General features: G+C 37.8%; 1 protein-coding gene across 4 annotated transcripts in view; it reads right to left on the reverse strand.

The window, feature by feature from the left end:
* Nucleotides 1-1,782: 1,782 nt before the first annotated feature.
* The window catches only part of NR5A2 (nuclear receptor subfamily 5 group A member 2), an 87,263-nt gene continuing 63,514 nt past the window's right edge, over nt 1,783-25,531 (reverse strand). For all 4 annotated transcript variants that reach the window (XM_039726373.1, XM_039726370.1, XM_039726371.1 and 1 more), the window contains one exon: nt 1,783-4,984. In XM_039726373.1, coding sequence (XP_039582307.1) covers nt 4,737-4,984 — 248 coding nt within the window. In that variant the 3' untranslated portion in view covers nt 1,783-4,736. The remainder of the gene's footprint in view (nt 4,985-25,531) is intronic.

The following is a 25,531-nucleotide window of genomic DNA, read 5'->3' on the forward strand; positions in this document are numbered from 1 at the left end:
GTCAGGACCTTCCTGGGGCAATGGTGAAAACTCACCTAGTATTGCAAATCCAAGCTTGCTGCCAGACTTCAGAACTGTCAGCAAAATAGAGAGCATTTTGTTATGTATTGGAGCAAACCCAAAGGTTTGCAAAGAGTGTTTGATGCAGAGAATCTACATCTTGTCCCACCAGTGTGTGCCAGCCCAGACTGTATCTGTCAAGTATCTTCTAGTGCTGCTGCCTTTTGCTGAGATCCACTGGCATCAGAGTAGGCATCAGCTGTGTACTCCATCTGAGGGTCAGGTCCCCTTTTACCTTTCTCATTAAGGATAAGTTTTTTTGTTGACAAGTTGCCCTTAGAAAATGAATCTTTTTTCTACTCAAGTGCAACTGAATTTTCTTGACTGTCGCAGAAGTATTTGGGCTCATGCCAATATCATAGTGTAATACAGCTCTAGGATCTGCCCCTAAAAGTTTATCTGCAACTTTCTTGGTTTGCTAGTTAGTTTCATGCTGTTTGCCATTGCAAATTCTGACAGATGCAACTGTATGGAATTTCTCTGGAAAAAAACAGCAACTTTGTCAGAGAAGGTAAAAATATTGTTAGAACTCTTGTGATGTATTTAGACTATGGGTTTCAATGTAGGGGTTAATAGAGTGTTATTCAGCATTCCAGGAAATTGTCAAGATCACCAAGTATTGTACTGACTTGACCTGTGTTACATTGAACTCACTCTTTCCATGTTTCCAATAAAAACATACAGCAGATTGTTCCAGAAGCAGTGTCAAACTCAGTTAAAAATAAATCCCCTCATACTTTAAACATGTAGTGTGTATACTAAATATATCGCACCAAAATATATCTCTTGTAAGGAAAACTATCTAAAATATATCAACCCTGAAATCTCCCCTGGGTCTCTGCAAAACCATGGATTTCTGTTATGATTCCTAAAAGTTAAAATAATCCTTCCTCATTTATAAGCCATCAAATCCTCTGTGTTTTACTCTGCTTTTATTGCAACACTAAACCAGCTTTGTTTCATTCAAGTGCAGGATTTGTAAATAACTAATTATAGCCCTGTTTTTTCCCTTGAAGCATTAACATTTGCACCTGAGAGAACAGCTCTGTTTCAAGTACCAGACAGTTCAGGGGAAGCAATGGACTCGGTCTCAAAGCAGTAGGGTACAGCTGACGAGCTCTCTTGGACCACTTCACCTCCTGCTCTCAGAACAGCGCTCAAAGGAGCCAGAGGGCAACTTTAGGAAAATATTTTCCTCTAGTAGCACTAACATCTGTCTCCTTGGCAGCCTGCACTGGCAGTTGTGTTGGAAGCTGTGGGTTTGCCCCTGGCCCTGCCATGTATTTACATTGCTGAGAGGTTATCCTGAGCTCTGCTGGATCCTGTTACCTGATTTTCTTTTGTTTTGTCATTTTCCCTCCCTGATGCTTTGGCTGCTTAACTCTTTATGGGTCCATGTAAAGCGAAAATTATGTGTGCAGCATGAGATCAAAGGTATTAATTTAAAAGTATTAAGCAGTAAATTTCTTTCTGGTTAGAGATTCACCTTTTCTAAACTGTTTTAGCTGTATTTACTTGTCTTCAGCCTAGGCAATGTCACCATTGCTGTATGAGCTTTCCAAGGTGCTCTTCTTGAGTCTTCGAGTTGTATCAAATTCTCTTTGGTGCTCATATTTCTCCTGCATTTTACCTCCCCTTCTGAGTAACTGATTTTTGACTGATGCTTCATTTCAATGGAATGATGGTATTATAAAGACAATTATAAAGTAATCAGCATGGGCATATCAATATTTATTGAAATACTGAAAAAAATAATTCCATTGGTGATGAGAAACTCTTGGCAAGAACTGACATGACAATATGTATTTCACTGATACAGTAAGAGAACTTCAACTTCAACAAGTAACTCACTGCACATTCTAAGAGTTGCATGGATTTAAATCCAAGGCAGCTGCAGAACATCTGTAATACAAATAATCAGACTTTACAGATTGTCTGTTTACAAACACAGAACAACTATAATAAACCAGCCAAAGCTAAACTTTTTGAATTTTAGTCTGCTTTTACTAATATATCCTGTAATCAATAAGGCAGTCAGAAGAAAATGCTTGGTTGCAAAGTAGTTAACAATTAACATGAACGGGTTCTTTTTGTGGTTTGGTTTGTTTTGTTTTGTTCATGTACTTCGGGCAATACGATGGGATTCTTGGAACCCCTCATGTGGGCAAATATATGTTTGATTATCTGAAACCATTTTCATGAACCTAAATTGTTCCTTTCTTCTACATTCTTATTTTAATTCTTCTGTCCTGTAGATGGATAATGGTGCTATGAATATTTAGCAATATTTTTTCAGCTTTTTCCTTAATATTCAGTGAAGTTCACTGTAGCATTTCAACAGGAAAAAAAAAGAGAAAATACAGAATGCAAACACTTGAATTAATGCTTCGCTTTTCTTTCTGAAAGGAAAGAATGACCACACTTATCTTGTTCGTGTATTTCACAGCCACCGTCAATCGGCACCTGCACTTTAGTGTTAAGTTCGTTTGTTTGAGGGAGAGCACTGGTATTTAAATAATGCTTCCATCTGCCCTGGGGGATGCTGAGGAGCTGTGCTCGGTTTCTCAAGGTCTGTAGGACAGTAACAGACAGGCATGTAGGAGTTGCAGACACTTGGCTTTGCTGTGTTGGTACCCAATGCATGGACAGAATATTAGAGCTGATTAATACAGGCAATTAAAATCGTGTGCTTCGTACTAATGCCGATGTAATAACTGATGTCTTTGGTATACAATGTATGAATGGTTGGACAAAAGTGAGAGAAATGCACCTTTTCAAGTTCACATGAAACAGAAAAAGTTACAACTCACATAATTTACAATAGATTTAAATAAACTACATTTAGGATTATGAAGATTTACAGACATTTAATCAAGTGAATGATTTTAATTTGTAAAGACCCTTCTGTGTCCCTGAACTATGTTCCACTAACTTGAAGACATGCTACAGTAAACACATATATTTGGCTTCTTCATTCTGGCTATATCTTATATAAAGATGAAACCAAAGAACAATAAATTAGCATCATAATTGTCTACAGTGAAAACTATCATATACAATATAAATAAACTATTCAAAAGCCAGCAATCTTCATGAAAAAAAAATTAAAGTATTAGGATTTTATACAGTTTCTACAAGTGATTGTGCAGCCAATAATCTCAAAAATTAAAGTAAAAATGAAATACCCCTATTGATTTTAGTGTCTCACGACATACAGTAATTAAGTACTGGTAAAATAATTACCAATTTAAAAGAAATAATAAGGAAATCACTGCTCTGCAATTTTATCACAGTTTTTCCCCACAGGACCTAAAGAATGTAAACACTATGTTTTTGTTAATGCTAGAGATTAATACTTTATTTTGAAATGTATGTTGATCTACACCTGCGCAGTAACCTTTAAGGATAATGAAATAAGGCAAGACTTATAAATGTGGCACTACATGTTAATACTGATATCTTCATTTGGACAGAGAGAGAAGTGTTTGTTCTTTTCTAATATTTGTTCTGCAGCAGACTTTGGCCTACATAGACACAGCAGTATCACTCTTCTTTCTTTGCGTAAAATAGGTATATTACCTAACTTTGAAAACAGGAAGTTTCATTAGGTATTGGATGTTTGAGTTGAAATTTAGTTTCCAAATTAATGGCAATTTTAAAGATCATTTCTTAATAAGCTCTGTGGCATCATCCAGTTGCACAATTCCCTTGTCACTTCTTTTATCACAAATTGTTTTAAAAATTTATTTTTAGTTTTTTAACACCAGTATTAGGTGTTCTAATTTCTGTTTTCTTGTCAAAGAAAGTGTTGTTTGGGATGGCTGAAATATCTCTATTTCCTTTATTTGGAAACAGCCATGAATGTATAGTGGAGCCATCTTTTAGCAGCTGGTTGAATATGCAGTTGAACTGGCTAATTTAACTTGGAATATTTCCTTAGCTGCTTAACAGCTGTCTGATAAGAACAGTAGAAGAGGGATACTGCCTGGTAGAACAACATGAACACGTGACAAAACAAACTTCAGAACACAGTTAAGAGTGCCAAGCTAACTGGATCCCAGACTCTTCCTGGGAGCGGTTCGCAGGCCCCACCGGCAGGCCTGGCTCCGAGGGTTTGGTGGCTGCAGCACCAGCATGTGGCCGAGGCCAGCTCTCTCTTACAGCTTGTTCAATGGATGCCACATCATTTAGCACAGAAGAAGTAAGTGTTGGGTCCCTGTAAGGATGACAGAAGATGCTGTAGATGCAGTTTTGCATCTGTTGTAACTGTTTTACGAGTCCTTCTATGCAGTGAAGGAATTTAGTGCACTCAAATTCCCCACCATCTTAGCTCAATAATACAGATCAGGTTTTTTTTCACCTAGGTTTCTTCATGTTGGCAATCAGCAGAGTTAAATATACAACGATCATTCTGTCCTTTTTTTTCATGACACTGGTGATGGTATCCACTTGGTAAGTTCACTCCAGTATAAAGTTCTATATAGATTCCTTTGGGGATGTGTAGCATATGATTCACAGTTTGCAATACAAATACCCTGATACATCACTTATTTACTATTAGTATTTGATTATTATACCATTTTGCAAAGTCTTAAAACCACGTTTTAATTAGTGTTGCTTGGAGCAGTTCAGAATAATTTCTTTTCCTTGAAAGCAGAAGCTCTAATGGGTATAATTTATGCTCTCTTTGCATGCAGCATCTCAATGAGAAGGTTATTACACGGCACATCCCCATTCAGGTGTTTGTAGTAGAGGTATTCTTCAGCCTGCATACTGATGGCCCGGATTTCTGGTAGTCGCAGGAGAAGCTGCCCAAATTTGTCTGTTTGCTGTGGGTAATTACACATGGTGTAGTCCAGCAGAGCAGCATTCACTTGTTCCTGAACACCTTCCACAAGCTGGAAGTTCTCGAGATTTTTGACATCTGAATGATATTAAAAAAAAAAACAAAAACAAAACAGGTAACAATTCAGTTGCATTTTAATTCCTGTTTATGAAGTCAGTGTTTCACTAAATGGATGCATTTTTTTGCCTCCTGACAAAAGCATACTTTACAAGCTGCTGAATATTCAGTGAACCCTTTTGCCAACTTTCCTGGGAAAATGATCACAAAAGAGCTTTAGTGGAGTGTCTTGTTGAAATTCTGCATATACCTCAAATCAATTAGACACCAATGGAGTCTGAGCAAGGTCAGCTCTTTTCATAGCTAACAAAAAGAAAGGTTGAGGATTCCTAAAGTAGAAGACCATAATATATTGCTAGCAAATGAGTCCCAAGAGGAAGCCCTATCTTTAACCTACTATGTTACACAATTCATATAATTCTGTATTAATTTTTCTGACCCAAGGTGAAATCTGTGTCCAGGGTATGATGTAGTTAATTCTAATAAAAAGTGACAGTGCTCTTGTTTCTGTTTGACATTTTCAAAATGATTCTGAAAGCCTTTGACTTGTCTAGCCTATGTTAATGAACCATCTGGTACACTCCAGTGACTGCCAGAATAATATTCCCTACTAGAAACTCTCTAAAATATATATTTCACTGACTAATGATCTTTATAAAATGAAATCATTGTCCTTTGGGTGGAATACTAGATAAGAATGGTGCCCTTTAACCTGCATATGGTTTCTGAAATCCAGCACTGATTTTTGTTTTTTTTTCTGGTATTGGACAACGGGGCATTTACATCAGCACGGCAGGTACAGTTTGTTCACTCTGCCTCTGTTTGATTATCTTCTGTTCCTATACAGCAAGTTCAAGCTCTGGAAATGCTGGTCAGAGATAAATGCCAGTATATTATCTCCTCATTGTTTGCTCCCCTGTGTAAAAACCACTCGGATGAAATTGTCTTTTAACATGTCTGGTGAATGCAGAAGTTATTCTAAAGCTTGCAAATTAGAGTGCTGCTCTAATGCAGGAAGAGGGAGCTGATTAGAGAGCACTTGCTGGGAGAGCTTGTTTTGGTTGTGTTTGATCATTTTTACCATCAGCAGAGTACTGTAGCACTTTCTCGTAAGGCTAAAGCATGGTGCTACTGGGCAAAACTATGCTGCTTATTCACTTTGTATAAAGACAAATCTGTTCACGTGTGGATATTTTTGGAGCCCAGGAGATGGAGAATTTTGCAGAATTTGGTTCATTGTAAGTGCCAGCCTCTGATTGTGGGGAAATGAGTGTTTTCCTTTGCAAAACAGGAACACATGTTGGTCACCCACTCCATCAGGAGCCTGGGAGACTGTGTAAAATTGGGTCTCACTGCAGCTTTTCCTAGAAGTGCTTTAAACAGAGCAAATACTGGTTTCTGCACATAACTTGTGCTGGAACATGAGGGAAATGGTTGGAGGAGGCAAACATTGTCTTTAGAACAAGAGAATAGGAAGGATGCCAAGGGTCCTGGTGGCAGCACACACAGCCTCCAGAGCCCGAGTTCCAGGCTTTGAGCAGGAGCCCCTCTGGAATGTGCTGGCTGCCAGCTGCACATTGGATTCCCTCTTGCATGAACCGGGGCCAGGGTTTCCTGCTGGGGTTGTTATTGCCTGCCTCTTTCCTGTCCCAGTTTCACTGTGGAAATGAAGCGAGTGACTCCTGGATTTGTGCTGCTTGTTTGGGAACTGGGGACGTAACATCCACCAGAATTTTGCTAGTTGACTTAAAGAACTTGCCAGTAATACTGAAATTGTGATGGCTGTCCAACAAGAATTATCTGAACTTTACATTATCCCAAGTGAAGAGGACTGGAAACTTCAAAGCTGCTATGCCTGGTCCCTTAGCTATTCAAACTCATTTATCCAAAGTCTTTTTGCCAGTGTCTCTGGAGATCTTTGCATAATCATGTTTTCCTGTACTAAACTGGACATTTTCTCATACAAAATACAGCTGTTTATTATTTTATGTACCTACAGAAAACTCCCAAGGTATTTTGTAGCTAGTGTAACCTGATTTAAAAAATAGGGTGTTCTAAGCATATTTTTATAAAGTTAAAAAAGAAACAGTATCACCTATCACAATTAACTTAAATAGGTTGTTTCAGATGCAAAATATAGTCATGAATGAATTGCTAGAACAAAAATTCCCACAGAAAACAGGGGCTATGCTGGAGATTAAACCATTAAACAGCAAGGTAACATGTGTGATCATTTCAGAATCAGTATTTGGAACTTTTTTCCCTCTGTAAAAATAATTTTAAAGTCAGGATGTTTTACAAACTGTTATCTGATTCAACCCCCTTTAAATTCATAGGGCATCTTTCTGTTGCTCTCTGTCTATTTTGTGCCATACTGTGTATGAGATTGTGCTGGCTTCTTGGAAAACCAGGTTCATTATTATTTTTACCCCCTGTTTAAATGTTATTGTGTGGGCTATATATTTATTGAAAAATCACAAGATAAATTTTTACAGAGATAAGGGAGAAACAAAATCTGAGAATTACAAACTTTTTAACGTTTTTCTACAAAAGCAGCAAATTTAATATGTGAATTTGAGACACATATTCTTCTGTTTTTAGCTGCCATTCTCCAAGTCAAGAGGAGGATAGTATTTTATGTATTATGTATTACCCCCAAACACAGGCTCAGTGGCTTTTGGCAGTGAGTGCACGGGTGCAGTGTGAGGTGCTCCTGGACCCTGTCAGCTCTCTGGCCTCAGGGAGTCCCATGGGCATTGCAGAACTGCAGGGGAAGGTCTGTGCTGTTTTCTTTCCTCATCTTGGGGGACAGTTCCTTCAATGCTCCCATGTGACAACATAAGCACTGCAGCCGAGGTGTAGAAACAAGTCCAATTGATATTAACAGTAAACAGAAAGTAGTTCTGGGCTCCTATGCCACATTCAGCCTGGGGAATACTTTTAATGTCTGTTTTCTAAACAAATTCTTGCTATTTGTGGTGAGGATCTGTGCTTGTAAACAAGATGTTATTAGCTAACCAGTGAAAATATGTAGATTTTCCTGACTTTCTATACCGAATCAGGGACAGTCCAGTAATCACAGATTAGGACATTATTTACAACATTCATTTGGTAGATCTCTTCAGGACTGCAATTACAATAGTAGGGATGTGGAGGCAACCTGATTTGGGGTGAGTCTCTGTGAAGTGACCAAGATCTCTGCATATGACTTTTGATATGTGTTCTTATCTCATATACATTAACAGTGAATGTTGCAGTAAAGCAAATGAGACAATCTGAACAGAAAGAAGTTGAAGGATATGTGCTGAGAGCACTGTGTAAAACTCGCAAGCTCTCCTGTGATATATATTGTCAAAAATAGGTTTGCTGAACCCATAATTGCAATAAAAATTGTGGCTTTTTTTGAGAGAGAATCATAAACTGTACCTCTGGTTAAGATGAGTAATAACAAAGGAAAACATGTGAATATTAGATTGTTTCCAGTTACTTCAAGATATGCAGGTAGTACAAGAAATGGTACAATTTTCACTGGTGGTACTTAGTGTTGGTTGGTAGTGATACAAATGAGGATAAATAATAACTTTGGGGTTTAAGTAGATGGTTTTCCTGTGGTTTGAGTTTGCTTTTGTGCTTGGTATTTATTATGTAACTCTGGCTAAAAAGATTTATTTTTACAAGTATTTCCTTTGATTGCTAAGGAGTTAACTTGGTGAGACACCAAGCAATGCTGGTGTAGCTGCTGAAGGCAGTCGTGTACAATGAGCGTGAAATCTGCTACTGATGTGTGCAGCACGACATCCCTTATGCTTTCACATAATTCCTCATTGCTGTTATTTTTTAAAAAAACTGGAATGTCTCTTATCGATCTTTACATCGGTTAGTAACAATTTAAAGTACACATGTTTAAGTTAATGCAAGGAATCATTTTCTGAAGTTTAGATGCTTGTAAATTAAATGAGTAGGAGTAGGTCCCCCCCTCCCACCCACACACCCTTTAAATCCTAGCAGCTAGAAAAAAGTGTTTTGTGTTGCTACAGTAAGTATCAGTCTCTTAGCTCTTCTACTTTATTCACTCAGGGACTAATTACCAACTTTTTACATGAAACAGCCTTACTGTGAGCTCACAGTGGGGCGCGCATCTTTTTCTATCCTTATTGAAAAGTAAACCCTTAGGTCTTCTGGAATATATTATATGTTTTACAAGAAATAGCAATTGCTTTTCTGTCAAACAAAGAATTTTTGTTCTCTATAGCTTACTTTTGACGATTAAGACAAAAACAGTATTATAGTGTGTCAGGATCTGCTCTGCAGTCACAGTAAAGATCTGCCAGTATTCCCAGATAGCCCCCCATTTTGATTATTTTCCACATCTGCCATAAAACTGTGCATTAAGCTGAAACTGCATACCACATTCAGCCCAAGGAGAACACTTTTGCATATTTTCCCCCAAAATGGGTCTGGTCTTTAGAGGGGAAAAATATTTAGGTTTCAGAGAGATTTTCTCCCTCTCATATTCCAAACATGAAATACTGAAAATTTGGGGGTGTACTAATCTATAGAGAGTTTCGTTTGGTCTGGGAATTTTGAAAAGAAAAATGAAACAGAATGAGAGATTTAACTTTGAAAAATAGTAACTCCTTGGGAGCACTAAATATTTCCCAGAGAAAGCTGGTTAAATTTTACTGCTCATGTCTTTTATTCGATGCTATTTCTACATGAAGCAATGAAGAGGTGTGAACACAGCTCAGTTGCCTCTTTGCATTTTGCACCATTACAAGGACAAAATAAGATTTTGGTCCTCTCCATGGGAAAGAGGATTTCTCCCTTTCACAAAGCTGCTTCCAGTCCCATGGATACTCCAGGCACCGGGACTTGTTACCAGCTCTGGCCTGAGCTTCCTCACCCGAGGGGGCTGGTGAGCCCCATCATTTAAGGACTTTATTGAAACCCAATGCCTCTAACAAACACTTAGCAGCTCTTTGGACTGATCAGCTCAAACTGTTACATCTTCCAAACTCGGCTGAGGCTGGCTTGGCCAGGATGGCCTTCAGGCTTGCCCTCTGAGAGGTTTGCCTGGTGCTTTCCAGCCATGCTGTGTGGCTTAAGAAGCAGCATTGCCTCTGCCTAGAAACATTCTGATTTATCAGGGAAAGGGTCAAAGTGCCTCCTCACATGGCTGGGGTTCTCATCGGGGGCATTAGTGTGAGGCCAATTCCCATTTGAGCTTGAGCATGGAATATGTTAGTTCTGATGAAGATTTTTACTCCAAAATAGTTCAAAGAGGGGGAATTAACCAGGACTGAGGTGATGTTACCAAACCTCCCTCAATTTGAACAGTTTTGTACTACTTTTGCTACTATCTGCTAGCTCTGCAAAATCTGTGCATTATAGGACTTAAAACACAGATAGATTTTTGACATGTGGTAAAAATTTTTTTGAAGGCAAGTGTACTAATGGTTGATAAAGTGCCAATCTCTGAAAATTACCCACAATTCTCCTTCACTGAAACTAAGGGCAACAGCAGTAGTTCCATATAGCACATCTGTCATGAAGGCAGATGCATGCCATTCTATAGCTAAGCCTTCTTGACAGACAAAATGCTATAATGAAGGAAGATTTATGGTAAAGATAAGCTCCTTACTGCAAAATTCCTTTCAATTTTATTAGAGCAGGACTGTGCTGAATATTATTCACTTAGAAGTCATGGGAAACAATTCTTCATAGATGTTTTTTAATCAGTGATAAGCTGCATATATTTAGCACTTTCCAAACCTTGAAAAACCTCCAAACTGTAAGAACAAAAAGCACTTTTCTTAAGACTCCCAAGTCCAAACTGAATGTGTAAAAAACTTTTCCTGTCTTTAGGACTTTTTTTTGGCAGTGGCTATGCTGTCTGTAACAGTGCAACAGTCGATCTCTGACTATTTATTAGGGTCATAAAGTAATTTTCATTTTCAGTTGAACGTAACATCTGATAAAGGGCACATTGTTCTGAAAATCTTAATTAAATTCTTCTATAGCCGAATGTTTCATTCATGCCCAAGTGTTGGGCAAGACTGTATATATTTTTAAAGTGAGAACAAGATACTTAGGAGAACAAGCTGCAATTCCTAGTCTGGATCTTATTTCACTCCCTCAGTTTTCAATCTTGATGGACTTCTGGTTTCTTTCAGAACTCAGACTCAACTAAAACATTTCATATTGCTTTATAGTGGTATGCTTCGTTCTAATGCTATTTAAAATATGGAAGGCTATTCTTCTGTTCTAAAAAGATTGTAGAATGATGGATTCTTCCTGAGAAGCTCCTGATGTCTGTTAAAAATTATGCTTATTGATTTTGTGAGTAATTTTATAATTGCTTTTGCCATTGTTAGCTCTGCAGTGGGAAGAGAGACATGGGGAAAGAAGGTGCATTCCTCTCCTTGTGCAACAGTGGAAGTAGGTTACTACATTTCAGTTTTTTCTTTTCTTACAGTACCAGTAAAGACAAAGGGCAAGCTTAATTTGATTTCTTGAATCTTTATGACTGGTGTAATTACTGAGTCATCACTCAGGAAAATAAAACAGCTTGACTTTCAGCAGTTCAGGCTGCATTTACTCTCTTGGAAGTTAAACAAACAAAATCTCCACTCACTTCTTGTCCTGACACCCCAGGAACCAACATCCTTATGACTTGCACATGAAGCATACGTGATATGTGGTCATTGAAACACAATAAAACAAGATCCTGCCAGGCCTCTATGGAAGAGTTGCTCACAGATCCTGTCCCAAATTCCACAGCCAGCTACACCCTTAAAGACAAAGTCCAGCATTTCTCACTGCAGCCTGGGAGGGAAAAATATATCCAGGTACAGCTACAAAGCCAGGGTATGCCACACAGCAAGGGTATGAGGAGCCATTGGGGTTAAACTATGCCCCAGCCCAGAAGATGTGGGGACAGACCACAGCCCCATGTGGTGGTTCCACTGCTGGCATTTCAGCTTTGCCATGCTTAAGCTCCACTACCACCTCACTTTCTTTCATTTTCTAAAGCTCCCTCCCTGCCTGCAGTTCTGCCCCTGCTGAAGTCCCAGCCTGGCTCCTGCCCGGTGGGTCAGCAGTGAAACATTTCTTGTCTCTTGCTCCTCTGGGACTGAGGGCAGCCCATCCATGGCCCAAAGTTTTATTCTGTGGGTATTTTGGTCCATGCTTAAGCATTCACTGACAGGATTATGTTCCATATAAAAGAGTAGCTGCTGCTTTCTTTGAAGACATGACAGAGGAACAGGAACTTGGAGAACAGGAATTTGCTGTGTTGTGTCTTCAAGGAAATTCCCTGAACAACTGGAGTCTCTCACCATGCCAATGGGTGGCCTCTGCTATTGCTTGCTACAGGCTGGTCTCAGTGAAAGTGTGCTTCAGTCTTCAGGCTCTGCAGGTGCATTGGAAAAATTAACCCAATGTGATTAAGCCCAAATTTATTGCCTGCCTTTGTAGGCTGGTGGAAAGTGAACTTGTCTGGGCTGGTGTAGCTTTCTGGTTCCTGCTTCTAGGCTTGTTGGTGTGTTTGATCTAGTGACCACTTAAGGTAAATGACAGATCAATTCTAGAAAAAATGTCTCAATCTAAATCTCTCTTTTCTAGGAAAAAAATCTGTAACCACTGTCTTGTGGAGGCATGGTCATATTTGTATGTGAGCACACATTGGTAAACCAGGGCAGAAATGATTTAGTGAAGGTCTCACAGGTAAACCAAGAAAGAAAGTGAGTCAAAACTCTTTTTTTTCCTGAACTCCTCACCTATATGTTTGGGCCATACTACATGTTTGGGCAATAAATGTTTCTCTTTGAATGTTTAGTTAGAATGAGCATTGGGAGCAAAACTACTGTGCTAATTATCTTCCTATCATCAAGCTTTTTACATATAAATATATATATATATGTGTTTACATGCAGGCAAATCTGCCAGAGCAGTAGTATCACAGTATCAAATTTCATAAAGGCAGAAATTAGGCTTCTGATAAGTTAAAAAATGAGACTAAGTAGGAAATTTATTGAACCAAAGAGTTTCCCCAGTTAATTTCTGCAACATCATTTTAATCTTCAATAGCACACAGAGTTGTTGGTGTTTTAAGGGAATTATCTGTCAATGCCTGCAATTTGTAGGGTGTGAATAGTTTAAGATGTCATAAATATTTATGAAGTTCCTGGGAATGGTGATAGGACATCACACAAAGTCCTTGAAGTTAGGAACTGAGGCAGAAAGGGGGTTATATGCAAATTGCAATAGTGTGGTATAGTTTTAAGAGGAGCAAAAACCAATGTATTATTTAGGTGAGAAGAAGCTGAATATTTAAAAAATAAGGAATGAAAATTTTTGAGAGATATGCTTTTACCTAGAAAAATTTTGCCCTGCTTTTGCCTAGACATTTGTAACTTTTCTGAATGATTGCCTTTATTGGTCTCATGAGAAGCTTGCACATTATCTATCCTTTCTCTTTCTGTCCCTCTCTTGCTACTCAAGTACCATTTAAAGTAGGAATAATGGAACAGATTAATTTCACAGGTATTTCTTCTGCTGCCACTGGAAGTTGACCAAGGGGTAATCTAGTCCAAAAAAGAAGAAATATAAATATTTTCTGGAAAAATATAGGATATGAGTTTCTACTGAGGTTAAAACACAGAAATGCAGCTGCCACTTAAAACCCTTTTGAGTATTAGGCTCTATCCTTTTATAAAGCCCATCTGTCTCTGCAGATTATAAAAAATGCATGATCATAAAAAGCAGTACTCCTTAGGGGAAAAATCTCTCTGTACTAATCTTGTAGTCACTTCACAAAACAGTTTTTAATCCCAAATTTGCATTTGATTTTTAGTCAGGAACTTTTGTGGTTTTTGCAAAGTTTTCCTATTCCATTAGAATAAGATATGAGGTACAGTTTGTTCAGGTGGCAAGTCCAGACTATGAATAAACCAACGTTATCATATGAAAGAGAATTAAACAGGCAGATCCAAGTGGGGATATATTAAGCCAAATTTAAGCTCCAGTAGTTGAATTTAGCCTGTACTAGATGTCTGGTTTGCCTCAGGATATATTCAGCTTTCCAGCTAATCGACTGAGGAAAACTGCCTCAGGTATGATAAAATTTACAAGAGAGCTCGGTCGAATAGCTCTTGTTATAAATACTAGCTTAAAGGCATTCTTCTGGTCTTTGGGATCAGAACTGTATTTGCATTTAATTATTATATTTCAAACTTTTTCAACTTGGTTAAAAATATTAGACCAGCCAGTTTGGATTATATCATTATAGTGCTTTCCACATAATGGTTGAACTTCATACCAGATTTTTATTACTGGGTGAATATTGTTTGGCTTTATTCTTTTGTTAAATCCAAATTCCCACAGGAGCAAAAATTATTATAATATATTCTCATTGAGAGAAGAAGAATTAAGCAAAGGTGTTTTAGTGACATGCCGATCTAAGAGGTACAGCACTCTGCTATGATTTTCTGTCAGCATAATTGACAAATAATTCAGAGTTTTAAGCCTCTTGCACTATTTTCAGACAAGGCTTAGCGTGAGAACTAATTGTCTTTTAATCATTGATTTCAAAAACCTCTTTTTACCCTTTTCTGAGACTTTTCAAGACATGGTTTTACTAGTTCTATGTGCCAGTATTTGCACTAACAGTTTGAGGTTTTTTTCACTGAACCAAGTTGCATCGGTGGAAGCCGATTCTAGTTTAGAAAGAACATGAAAAAGACAATCACCTGTGCCTGTGTAAGATACAAGAAGTGGAAATCAGTCACAGAACTATTATCTTTTATAATTGTGCTGAGATAACATAAAATTAAATGCTTTCATTTATTTGCTCTATACTGAAAGCACTACAGTAGAAACTATGATGCCTGTTATCCAAACACTTGAATTCTACTATTATTAAGAGGTGGACCCTACTTTAGGCAGTTACAGTTATTTTCTATGTAACTGTAGCTGCAGATGGCTCGCAAGACATTGATGGTACACTGAAGCTGGTGCTGTTCCAATCCCCTATCAAATTAGCACTGACAAAAAACCACACTGGCTTGGATGAAAAGAGCCAACAAGTTTGGTAATGTCATATACAGGAGTGTATCACCCACCAGATCACTGTCACACCTGACTGCAGCAGCCCATGAATTCACTTAAATGTGCAAAGGAGTGCTGCCAGTATTGCCTTTATGGACAATGAGCACAACTAACAGAGATAATGTTCTGCTGCAGTATTTGAGAATATATTGTTTCTGACATTTAATCTGCGTGGGAGTTGCAAATTTCCCTTTTTACAGTCCCAGATGTCTGAGCTTAGTTGTGGAAATGGTTTGGCAAATGGGACGACAGAAGCCCTGATAGGGACACCTGCAACTACACTGCAAGTGTCAGTGCTGCCTGTAGGAAACACTGGAGAGGCACCCAGTGTATGTCAAAAGAGCCTTTGCACTATTTTTACAAAGATTTGGATGTGTTCTTCATCCTTATTCCTTAAACTCTTAAACATACGGATATGAAAGGTAAAGAAAAGCCCACCTGAAAGTCCCTCTGGCAGCATGGTTACTCATCAAACAGGGTAGGGAAGTGAGGAATAGAGCAAGTACTCTTATACCTGAATTTCAAACATGCAGCTCTTAGGAGAGAGTTTTACTTTTCAGCTGTCTCTGATTTCTTCACAGGAAGTCCTGGTCAGAAAGGACTGGACACTCTCAGTAAGGTACTGCCTCAGCACTTTTTTAACATTTCAATTGCTCAGTAAGAAACAGCAGCAGGAAAACTGCAGATTTGTGCTCACTGCTCAGCTCAGACTGAAATATTTTGGCCAAATATGGATGAGATGTTTCCATAGACAACACAGTCACAGGCTTAACAGGAGGAGCATGAATTATGGGGCTCCAGATCCTCACTAGCCAAGAAATTGTGCTTTCCTGTAGCCTTGGAGCCATGGCAGACAGTGGGATAAGCATTTGGCAGGATACAATTAATGTGCATCCTCATGCTTTAGTTTCATGGAAATCCACAGGCTTTCAAATCTATCGTACTGAGCATCAACCACTGCATTTACAGCTGTAAATCACCATAGTCTCAAAATGCCACAGTTACCACTAACTCCTGCAGCAGAGCTGCCCACCTGCCCTACAGGGACTCCTGCCCAATTGCTGGGGAAATAACCTGAAACGCTGAATGGCCTGGGCTTCTTCAAGGCAGTGCACTCACATGCTTACTGTTCTTGCCTTTCTTCATTCCATTTGCTAATTGGAAGTTAATTTGTTCCCAGAGGCAGGCAAGTATTTTAAAACCAAAAATGACACTATTTGTTTCCAAACCTTGCATTGAAAGGCAACTCAGTGCTTTTCCTAGTGCACAGTCCTAGGAGCACCTCTGAGTGTGTGGTAGCACCGTGCTGCCTCTTTCAGCCCTATCCTAGTTGTGTTTAACACAGATTATTGGTCTGTTCACCAGTCAGCTCGCTTTGACTAAGATAGACTAGTTCAACAAAGATTAACACAATTCTTACTGCTTCTGTCCAACCAAGTCATGCACAGCCCAGCAATTAATTTTGGTATTAATTTCCTCTGTCAGCGTTATATTAAAAAAATATACAGATAAGAGTACAGAAAGTACAAATCAAGTCTGACACTTTGGGGGAAAAAAATCATATACTGGAAAACTTGACATAGAATCCAGTGGTGAGAAAAATCTTAGATATTTGTTGTTTTCAATTCAGACATTCTTCATTTAGACCAAAATAAGAGACATCCATAGCGTACCTTACTGCTGGTGACTATTTAAGAAGTAGGTGCTCTCACAGCATGGTACTCTTTATGTGCACAGTAATGAAAGTTCACTATTGATTTTTCTGTAGCTGCTTGTAACTATTATAGTTGATACATCAATAGAAAAGGAAAGCACAATGTTTCACAGGAGGCAGAAAATCAGAGAATACATGATGCTGTGACAGTAAATCATGGCATAATCTCAAGAATTGATAGATGGTTACTGCTAACTTGAAACCCATGGCTTTCTCTGAAAAGACTAACCTGTAATCGTCCAATATGTTCTAACAGACTGACTGCCCATAATTGTGGGAAAGGACACAACACAATGTTTCATTTCCAGAATAATGGTTTCCCCAAACCAGGTTGTTGTGGTGGAATTCGTTTTGTGTGTTACCACAGAGGAGGGAGAAAGAGTGGTGGGAATGCCATTTAGACTAACAGTTACAGGTTGTATGAAAAAGACATTTTTTTTCAGAAAAGAGCACAGAAGGATTTTGTTTAAAAAATAAAAGAGGAAGAGAAGTTGTCATTAATTTTTAACTTGCAAAAGTCTGCAGTTAGTTGAAAAGGAAATGCAAAAGAGCTGATTGTTCTTGAGATCAAAATATTGGAGGTGTTTTGTCAAGAAAGGCAAATGCAGAGAAAATACATTTACTGTAGCTGTTTCCAGTTCCACAGTATCCTGAAAGGGAGCCAAAGGCACGTAAGTAATGAAAGCTTTTTTAAGTGTCTGCTTCTCTCTGCTGCACTTTTGAGGGGCATAACAATCTCTGAATTTTGCAGTATGCCTAGTGAATTTTTAACAGGAAAGTTCTTAATTGCTTTGTTCCCTCTTTACTCCCTGGCTCATCTCTGTAGCTTCATTTATGGTTTTAATTAATTGTGAGGGTCTTTTTTTCCTGTCTCAAAACAGAGAGTGAGGAAGACTGCTGGTAAGAGGTGGCCAGCTGGAGCACAGTGTGCAGTCTGGATGACACTGCTCCCACAGTCACCTCTCACAATGTTCCTCTCTGGAAGATATTTTCATTGTGCAGCATTGTCTTCCAGCACTATTTTTTAGGACATGTGAGTTTGATACCTGCCCTTTTCACCTTTGCTGGTGACTCCATTCTCTAAAGACAAATGTGTCCCAAAATAGGGTGGTCCTAGACAAGAGGAAAGGACTTTTTCAAGCTACCACCCATCCAACCTGCCTCAACCAGGCTTGAAGGACACTTGTCCTGCTTAGGCTGTAAGTTTTCCCCTGGTGAAAGACTGGATAGTGTTGTCTGTCTTGTCCCAAGCAGTTTGCTGATCTCTGTTACAATTTTTGGTGCTGGGGAGGAAAGATGCTGTTGTAGTCTCCTTCCCCACTCTGTTGTTGAAATCTTTCTCTTTGCTGAGATGAGATTTTGTGTAAAATGTTTATAATACTCATCAAACCCTCCCAGTACTGAAGATGATATTAAATGTAGCATTTTTCCTTAATAATTTTTGAATAACCTTATAAAGAAGACCCTTAAACTGCTCTTAGGATGATGTGTAAATTAAATTTTTTCAAGCCACATGGACTGTTTCTGCACAGGACCAGGGCAATACTAGGAACTCCTGCTGTGAAAGGTTCATCCAGTCTTCGTAGTAGCATTGCCAGAACCTAAGGAATTGCAATTTCATTTTCCACCCCTTTCCTGTCAGCAGAAATAATTTGGGACACACTCCAAGCCATGAGCTTGGGAAAGAGTGTTTCTGTACAGTCCCCTTCTCTCTCCCAATTCAAGATTCCAGCTGTGTTCAAGGCTGGGCCATAAAGTTTGTTTCTGAATTTTCCTTCATTGTTTTATTCCTGTTTGCTTCTGTTTCCTCCCTTTCCACCTCTGGCTTGGCTTTGATCACAGTCCCATGGTTTCTCTTTCCTTCCTGGCCTTTTCCTCCTATTTTCATGACTCCTGTCTCAAGCCCTCCAGTCTCTCCCTGTTCCTCTGGTCCACACCACTGCTGTCCCTTGTTTTCATCAATCACTCCTGGTTCCTGATCTGCCCAGATATCCTCTTCTCTTCCACTCTTCTCCCATCCCTGTTGCAGAACCATTTTTTCACCTGTAATTTCTTTTCATTGTTCCTTCCTTTACAGCATTTCCCCTCTCTATTTTAATTCCCTTGTTCCTTTTAGAGTATTTCACCTCTCTATTTTAATTCCCTCAGAGATGGACTTTGCTTTTTTTTTTTTTTCTCATTCAGTGCTCAATCTTGCACAAACAGCAAAGGGGTAGGAGAAAGAGAGAAATTTGCCATAGACTTCAGTGCATCTCCAGTAAATGGCCAACATTACCCCTGTATAAACTCAGGTAAGAGCCTCTGCAATATATTTTTTAAACTAGAAATACACGAGGCAGTTTTCAGTCTATGTATTCTCATTTTAAAAGTATTTAATAAGTTGTCTGTTACTAATGCAAAGTTAATCTAATTCAGTGAAGCATTTAAGAATATGTTCAAATGAAGACTATAGGGTAGTATTACTGGCTCCGAGATTTAGGATATTCATTCACTTATTTGTATTTTAATATATAACCATTTATTCCTATGTAATGGTAAGTACTTGAGTAACAAAAGTAGTCACTGATGTTAAAGATTTCTGCCAACAGCAGCTGAAAAGATTCTATGTAATACTGTACTTCCTTTGTTACCTATATAATACATCTAAACTTGCAACTTACACATCTAAAAATAATAAGAAATTGTAAAAGTATTCCAAAAGTAGAGACACCTATAAATGTGGGTTACATGCAGGTAATTTTTCCCCCTTACAGGAGGTGTTTAAAAGCCATCCTTACTAGTATTCTATAATCACAATAGGGGAAAAGTGCAGAGCACACTGATTGGCCTATTCTGAAATCCCCACTGTCTCCACACAAAGCCAACAGTACAGAATACAAATATTGCTTGATACCCATGTTTCTAATTACTTGCAAGATTTGTATCTAACAAATATATGACCTAATTTTCTCTCAAGCGTCTAATCCTATTGTTATTTCAAAACCTTGTTAAATATGCATTTTAGAAAAAAAGGACATGAAAAGGAAAAGTACTTGCGGAAGATGGTTAATCTTTTTTCCATGGCTTGCAGCTGTCAGACAAGCAGGCAACATAACCAAGTAATGAACAGATTGAATAAAATTCATGCCTCAAATAATGCCATTGTACTCAACAGTTACATGAGGTATGAATTTGCAGCATTCATTGCATTTAATGGAATAAAATCAGGAACAAATCAACAGCAATTATTAACTTCCCTCTATAATTTAGTGTAGTTTATTCAAAAAACTCAATCAGCCATGAAACAGAAGGCTTTCTCTGGGATTCCTGGAAGAATTTTATCATTCACTACTCCTACATGCATGGCTGAGATGAATGATTAAAATTTTATTTATTAAAAAAATATTGGTTTAATTCTGAATTGTTCCTCATAACCCCAGAATGTGTATTTTATGCCTTTTACATTACATGCTTTTTTTTTACCAAAACCATTGACTGTAGATTTCATTAAGACAGATACCTGGAAGATAGACACTGTCCTACTTTCTTTCATACTGCCTGCACTTGTGTGCCACCTGCATAGGAGGACGGACTAAAACCTGTCAGCTCACTGAAATAATATTCTTAGGAGCAAAACATTGTTTGTCAAAGGCATCACTCTATATATCATTTAACATAAAGAAATTTAAGGACCAATTTTTAATTGTTTGGCCTTGCTATGGGTTTTGACAGGTAAGAGAAATGAATATGTCTTTGTTTTTGTTTTTCCATAAAGAAATAAAAGCCAGGGCAAAAAAAACCCAAACCTTTTTCCTGCATGTGCTAAATACACTTCTAAAATAGTCCCTCAAAAGATGAATTGTCAAAGTTTTAGACCCTGTAAATGCAGCAAGGAGCTACTTTCATGCTAAGTGATTTATAAAGGAAAGGATCCAATTTTCTCAAAATTTAATCAAGATATTTTAGATCAGATTAATTTTAAAATGTTGTTTGTTGTAAAACCTGTAGAGATTTCAAACTGCGTTGTTCCAATCTGCCTCTACTCTAAAAAGTATCTTTAATACTCTGGATTTCACTACTGTTTACAAAGATAGATAACTATTGCTTTTGTTTACCAGATTGCATAGTTGAGATATTATTTGAGGGACTTCAAAGTAATGGAGTGAGAAGCAGAATTAGAGACAAAAGGGTTGATTTCTCTGTTGAGCAATGCTGTATCCATGAAAGGAGAACGTCCCTCATGAGATTACTCTGAAATGAGGTTTTGTCCATATTCATTTGCTTTACTTTCCCAGAGGGTTAAAGTAGAAAAGTAGAATAGCTCTTTTCGTGGCAGAGTGGAGTAGCCTGGCTGCTTTGCCTGAGATCCAGAGAAGAGTTAAATGTTCCAGGAGCAGACTGGCTGTTTAACTGTTCTGCTGGCCCTCATCATCTCTGGTAAGAAATGGATCCCTGGTTTCCAAGGCAGTGTGGAACACGCAGCAATGGGGGACTGTGTAAGATTGCTGCTAACTGTTTATATTAAAAGCTACCAAATTTGAATTTTTCAAATGCAGAAATATTTGTAAAACCTGAAATTAGAAGGCATGATAAATTTCAACTGTTTGACTATTTAGGGACAAGAAAGGACCCCTATAATCATCACTGTTAACTCTTTCAGTCTTCTGCTCACTGCAAGCCATAAGTTTCCATCCAATGGTTGAGCATCAAGTCTGTAACTTTTAACTGAGGTCTGTCATAATGATTTAGAGAAGCACCATCTTGACTTCAGATTTAAAGAAGCAAAGCTTTCATTATATCCAGAGTTAATATCTTCCAAAAGACAGTGATCCTCACCTTGAAATTTGTGTATTCTAATGCAATTTATCCCAAACTGATATTACAGAGCTAATCCTACAAACATATTCTCACTGACTTCCATGGGATGTGCACAGGGGACACTGTTTAGTTGATTAAATTTGTAACAAACACACATTGCTTTAGCAGATCACATCTCCGTGCCCCAGCATTTCATCCTTTGGCAGTGGCAAACAGTGCAGCCAAGGTACCCTTCCTATTAATTTTTAATTCCTATTCAATTTTTAAAATTCTATTTGAAATTATGCAAAAAATCAGAATCCAAGGGAGTAATTTTTTTTGTCAGAAATTGGTATGTGGAAAAAGGTACTTAAATAAATCTTGATTTTATCTATTAGTTAGTTGTCAGCTAATAATAAATTATGTTTAGTTCTTCCCTTGTTGTAAATACATATTGATTAGTTTTAAACTCTGGACTTCAGAATGAGTTATATCTGGTCATTGCTAAACTGCTCTCTTCACTAAGAAAAATATCCCCAACACCTATTATGCTGCACTTAATTAAGACAAGCATCAGCTTTATGTACCTTTATTTGCTTCTGCCAAGTCTCTCTGGTATAAATATTGAGCAGTTGCAACTCTTGAATACTAATCGGTCCTTCCTGAATTCCAAATGATTACATAAAGTTTAGGAAGTGTTTCTTTGCCAGTATTAGCCTCCGGTACGTGGTGGACATGAGGGTTGAGACAGCCTGAATCAGACAGGTATGCAGTAAGTATTTTTCTAAATTCAGATGTAATGTGGGGAAGGCTGAAAGCTGTGCCAGAGTGCTCTCCAGAACGCCTCGACTGCTGGTTTACTGCTGTTTGCCAGGTGCAATTGTACAGGCATCCTTGGGTAGCCTGAAATCTAAGAAAATCTAAGAAAACTTCCAATGGTTGAATCTAAGAAAACTTCCAGTGGTTAAAATAAAACCACCTTATTGTGACAGCTCAACTAAACACGTGTTTTATAAACAACACATATATAACAAGACCTATTGAGGTCTAACAAGATCTAACTACTTAACTAAAAATAGTTGTATATTTACAAACTCCCAAAAGTAAAAACAGCAAGAGTGACCACTTGAAGAAGTCATTAAACCCTAAGTGCTGTTTGTCCCCGTGGGTGAGAAGTCATCTGTAATGACAAGTCCATGCCTGGATAAGCTCTCCATTAGTGACTTGCACTGGCTTGCCAAGGAAGACTGTCATGTAATGCTTCTCACTTCAAATTCACAGCACCTACTTCATCTTTATCTGCAATCAAGATTTACATGCAAAATTTTCCAGTTTACATCTTTATATCTGTAGCACACTTAGTTATCTATAATTCTGCATGAATTGATTCTTGTCTAATTTTCTGGTCTTCTTTCCTGTTTTCCTTTTGGTTTGATAAAACCCCTGCCTCACCAATTCCTTCATTTCATTCTCCTATTATATTTGTTTGAATGCTCTTAACTATCATAATTATTACAAAAATTAAGTCAACATTCCCTGTTATATTATCTCCAGCTGGTGCTTATACTCTTATTTTCCTGTCTGCATAACTGTGATATTAAATCCTCAGCAAAAGTTACAGAAGTGAAAGTATTGACAACCTCATGTTTCATCATAGTTTGCTGCTGTATTTTTTTAATCTTTTCTGTGTATTTAGACTGCAAGCTCCCTGAGGCAGAGATTCCGCTGGTCTGTAAATCTAATAGAACAATGACTAGAAAAATGATGTTACATAAAGGACATTAAAAAGTGCAATAGCTATTTTTTTCAGTTGCAGAGTGTTGTGTAACTGCATTGATGTGAGTTACTGCACCAGGTGGAATGGAGCTCAGGCAGGCTTTGTGCTGCTGCTCCCCGAGTGTGTGTTTGAAGGGAACACCTTCTAGTCTTGTGAGTGCTGGGGGTAGAGTCTGCCTTGAATATGTTTCATTTCATCCTTTTTCATCTGCATTAGGATCTTAACAGGCACATTTATTTTCCATATGTGCAAATGGTGGGGCCTAGGACTTCAAATACCACCTTCCATCTCAGCTCTGACACTTTACAGAGACTAAAAGCAAGGAAAGATTCCTTTTCTAATTTTCCTCTTAACTTGCTAATTCCTCTCATTTAAACAGAATGGAATGTTGCAGATCTAGATGAACTTTCTGAATTTTCTGCCTTGATAAGACTGTGGTTTATTTAAAAACTGAGTTCTTTTTTGCTAGGTATTTTTTTCTGTTGCTTGAGCAAAACCCATTGTTTGATGTCCACCACAATAAAATGTTTATTATTTTTACTGGACCCTCTTGTCTCATGTTAAGTGGGATGTGAGATCAATAGTGGTTCTGCAATTATTTCTTCATTGATAAAGCATTCATTTCTCAAATGAAGTACATTTGTCTGTGTCCTGACAGTGATAAGGGAGCAGTCAGGTGCTGCCTAGCCCAGCATTTAGCTCCACAGCCAACAAGTGCCTGGACATGGGTCAAACTATGTCCAACTTTTTCTTACTGGCATTTCACTTTACAGACTGCTCTGATGGGAGTTTGAAAAATCATTCTTGCTGCGTTCACGTAATAAAAACTAGCAGGACAAATAGGAAGCTTTTATAAAGAGAAAACAATGACTGATTTCAGGTTAAATGACCAGCCTGTAAAGATACTGGATGATAAAATGAAAATGACAGAAAAGATACCATTTAAGGCACTCATTTGGGTCTTCAAGCATCATTTAAATTTAGTAATTTTTCAAATTTAATTGATAAAAATTTATTTTGAATTTTGTTTTGTGATAGGGAAGCAAATTTTGACTCCAATAAAAAGAGTGAAATTCTCTTGGCTTTAGCAGGGTCAAAATTACATCTCCCAGTAGAGCATATGAATCTATTTCAGCCCCAGAATTAAACAATTCAACAGCACATCTGGGGTGATTTGTTTGCTTTTGTTTATTTGTTTTCTTTCTAATTCTGATTTATGACAAGGAAAGAAAGGAGTTTCCCAACTAATGTCAAATTGGTAATGAAAATTCAAAGAGCTTGATTAACTGACACATTTGCTTTTTCTATCCATAATGTTTCCTGATTCAAGCCAGCAGTTGTTAAAGACAAATAATTTGTATTTAGTTTTTGGTCTACTTTTTGATAATGTGTACAGTGGGCTGTAGTAGTCATAGAAATTTCACCTATATAAAAATTAGGTGTGTTTTTACTCTGGGATTAGGGCAAAGAATTCACATTATCCTCAGTTTAGCCAACTTTTAGAAAGCTAGAAATGTTTATTGTATTTGGTGGTAAATCTGATAAACAGTTACAGAACTGTGTGATCAGCATCCTTCTCAGATATTCACATTCCATGTGTTGGACATGAGCTCATCAAAGTAGGTCAAATCAGTCAAAGATTTCTTAATTTTTTTCTGATTTTTGCTATTTGTGCCTGGCCTCTAACTTCCCATCTATGGTGTGACTACAGTTGCTGTATTATCGTATCCATGTTGCCATGTTGGTTCTTCTTCATTTGAGGAAACATGTCAAATGCAACTAAGAAGTTGAGAAATCCATACTTGCATATCTCTTGAGCTCCTGGGTTGGTTTTTTTTTTTTTTTTTTTTTTAATTTTTTGTTTTGTTTTGTTTTGTTTTTTTGTTATCCACCTGTCTTTAGATTGCAGAAAAAATTGGCGGACATACCTGAGTTAAATTGTGGTTTGACATATTGATTACTTCACTCCCTAAGGTGGAATTAAGGGGAGAATATCTGTATATGTGAAATCACAGAAAGAATGCCCCAGAAAACAGACTTTCTTTGGGGTTTGCAAATACAATGTAAACATCACTTGAAGAAGGGTTGGCAAGGGGAACTGCAATGAAAGACTTCTATGTACAGAGAGGTAAGAACTAGCTACCTGTAAAGACATTTGCTTTTTACAACTGAGACAGGGAATTTAAAAATTATG

Source organism: Passer montanus, unplaced genomic scaffold, assembly GCF_014805655.1.
Source record: "Passer montanus isolate IOZ18808 unplaced genomic scaffold, ASM1480565v1 scaffold58, whole genome shotgun sequence".
NCBI lineage: Eukaryota > Metazoa > Chordata > Aves > Passeriformes > Passeridae > Passer > Passer montanus.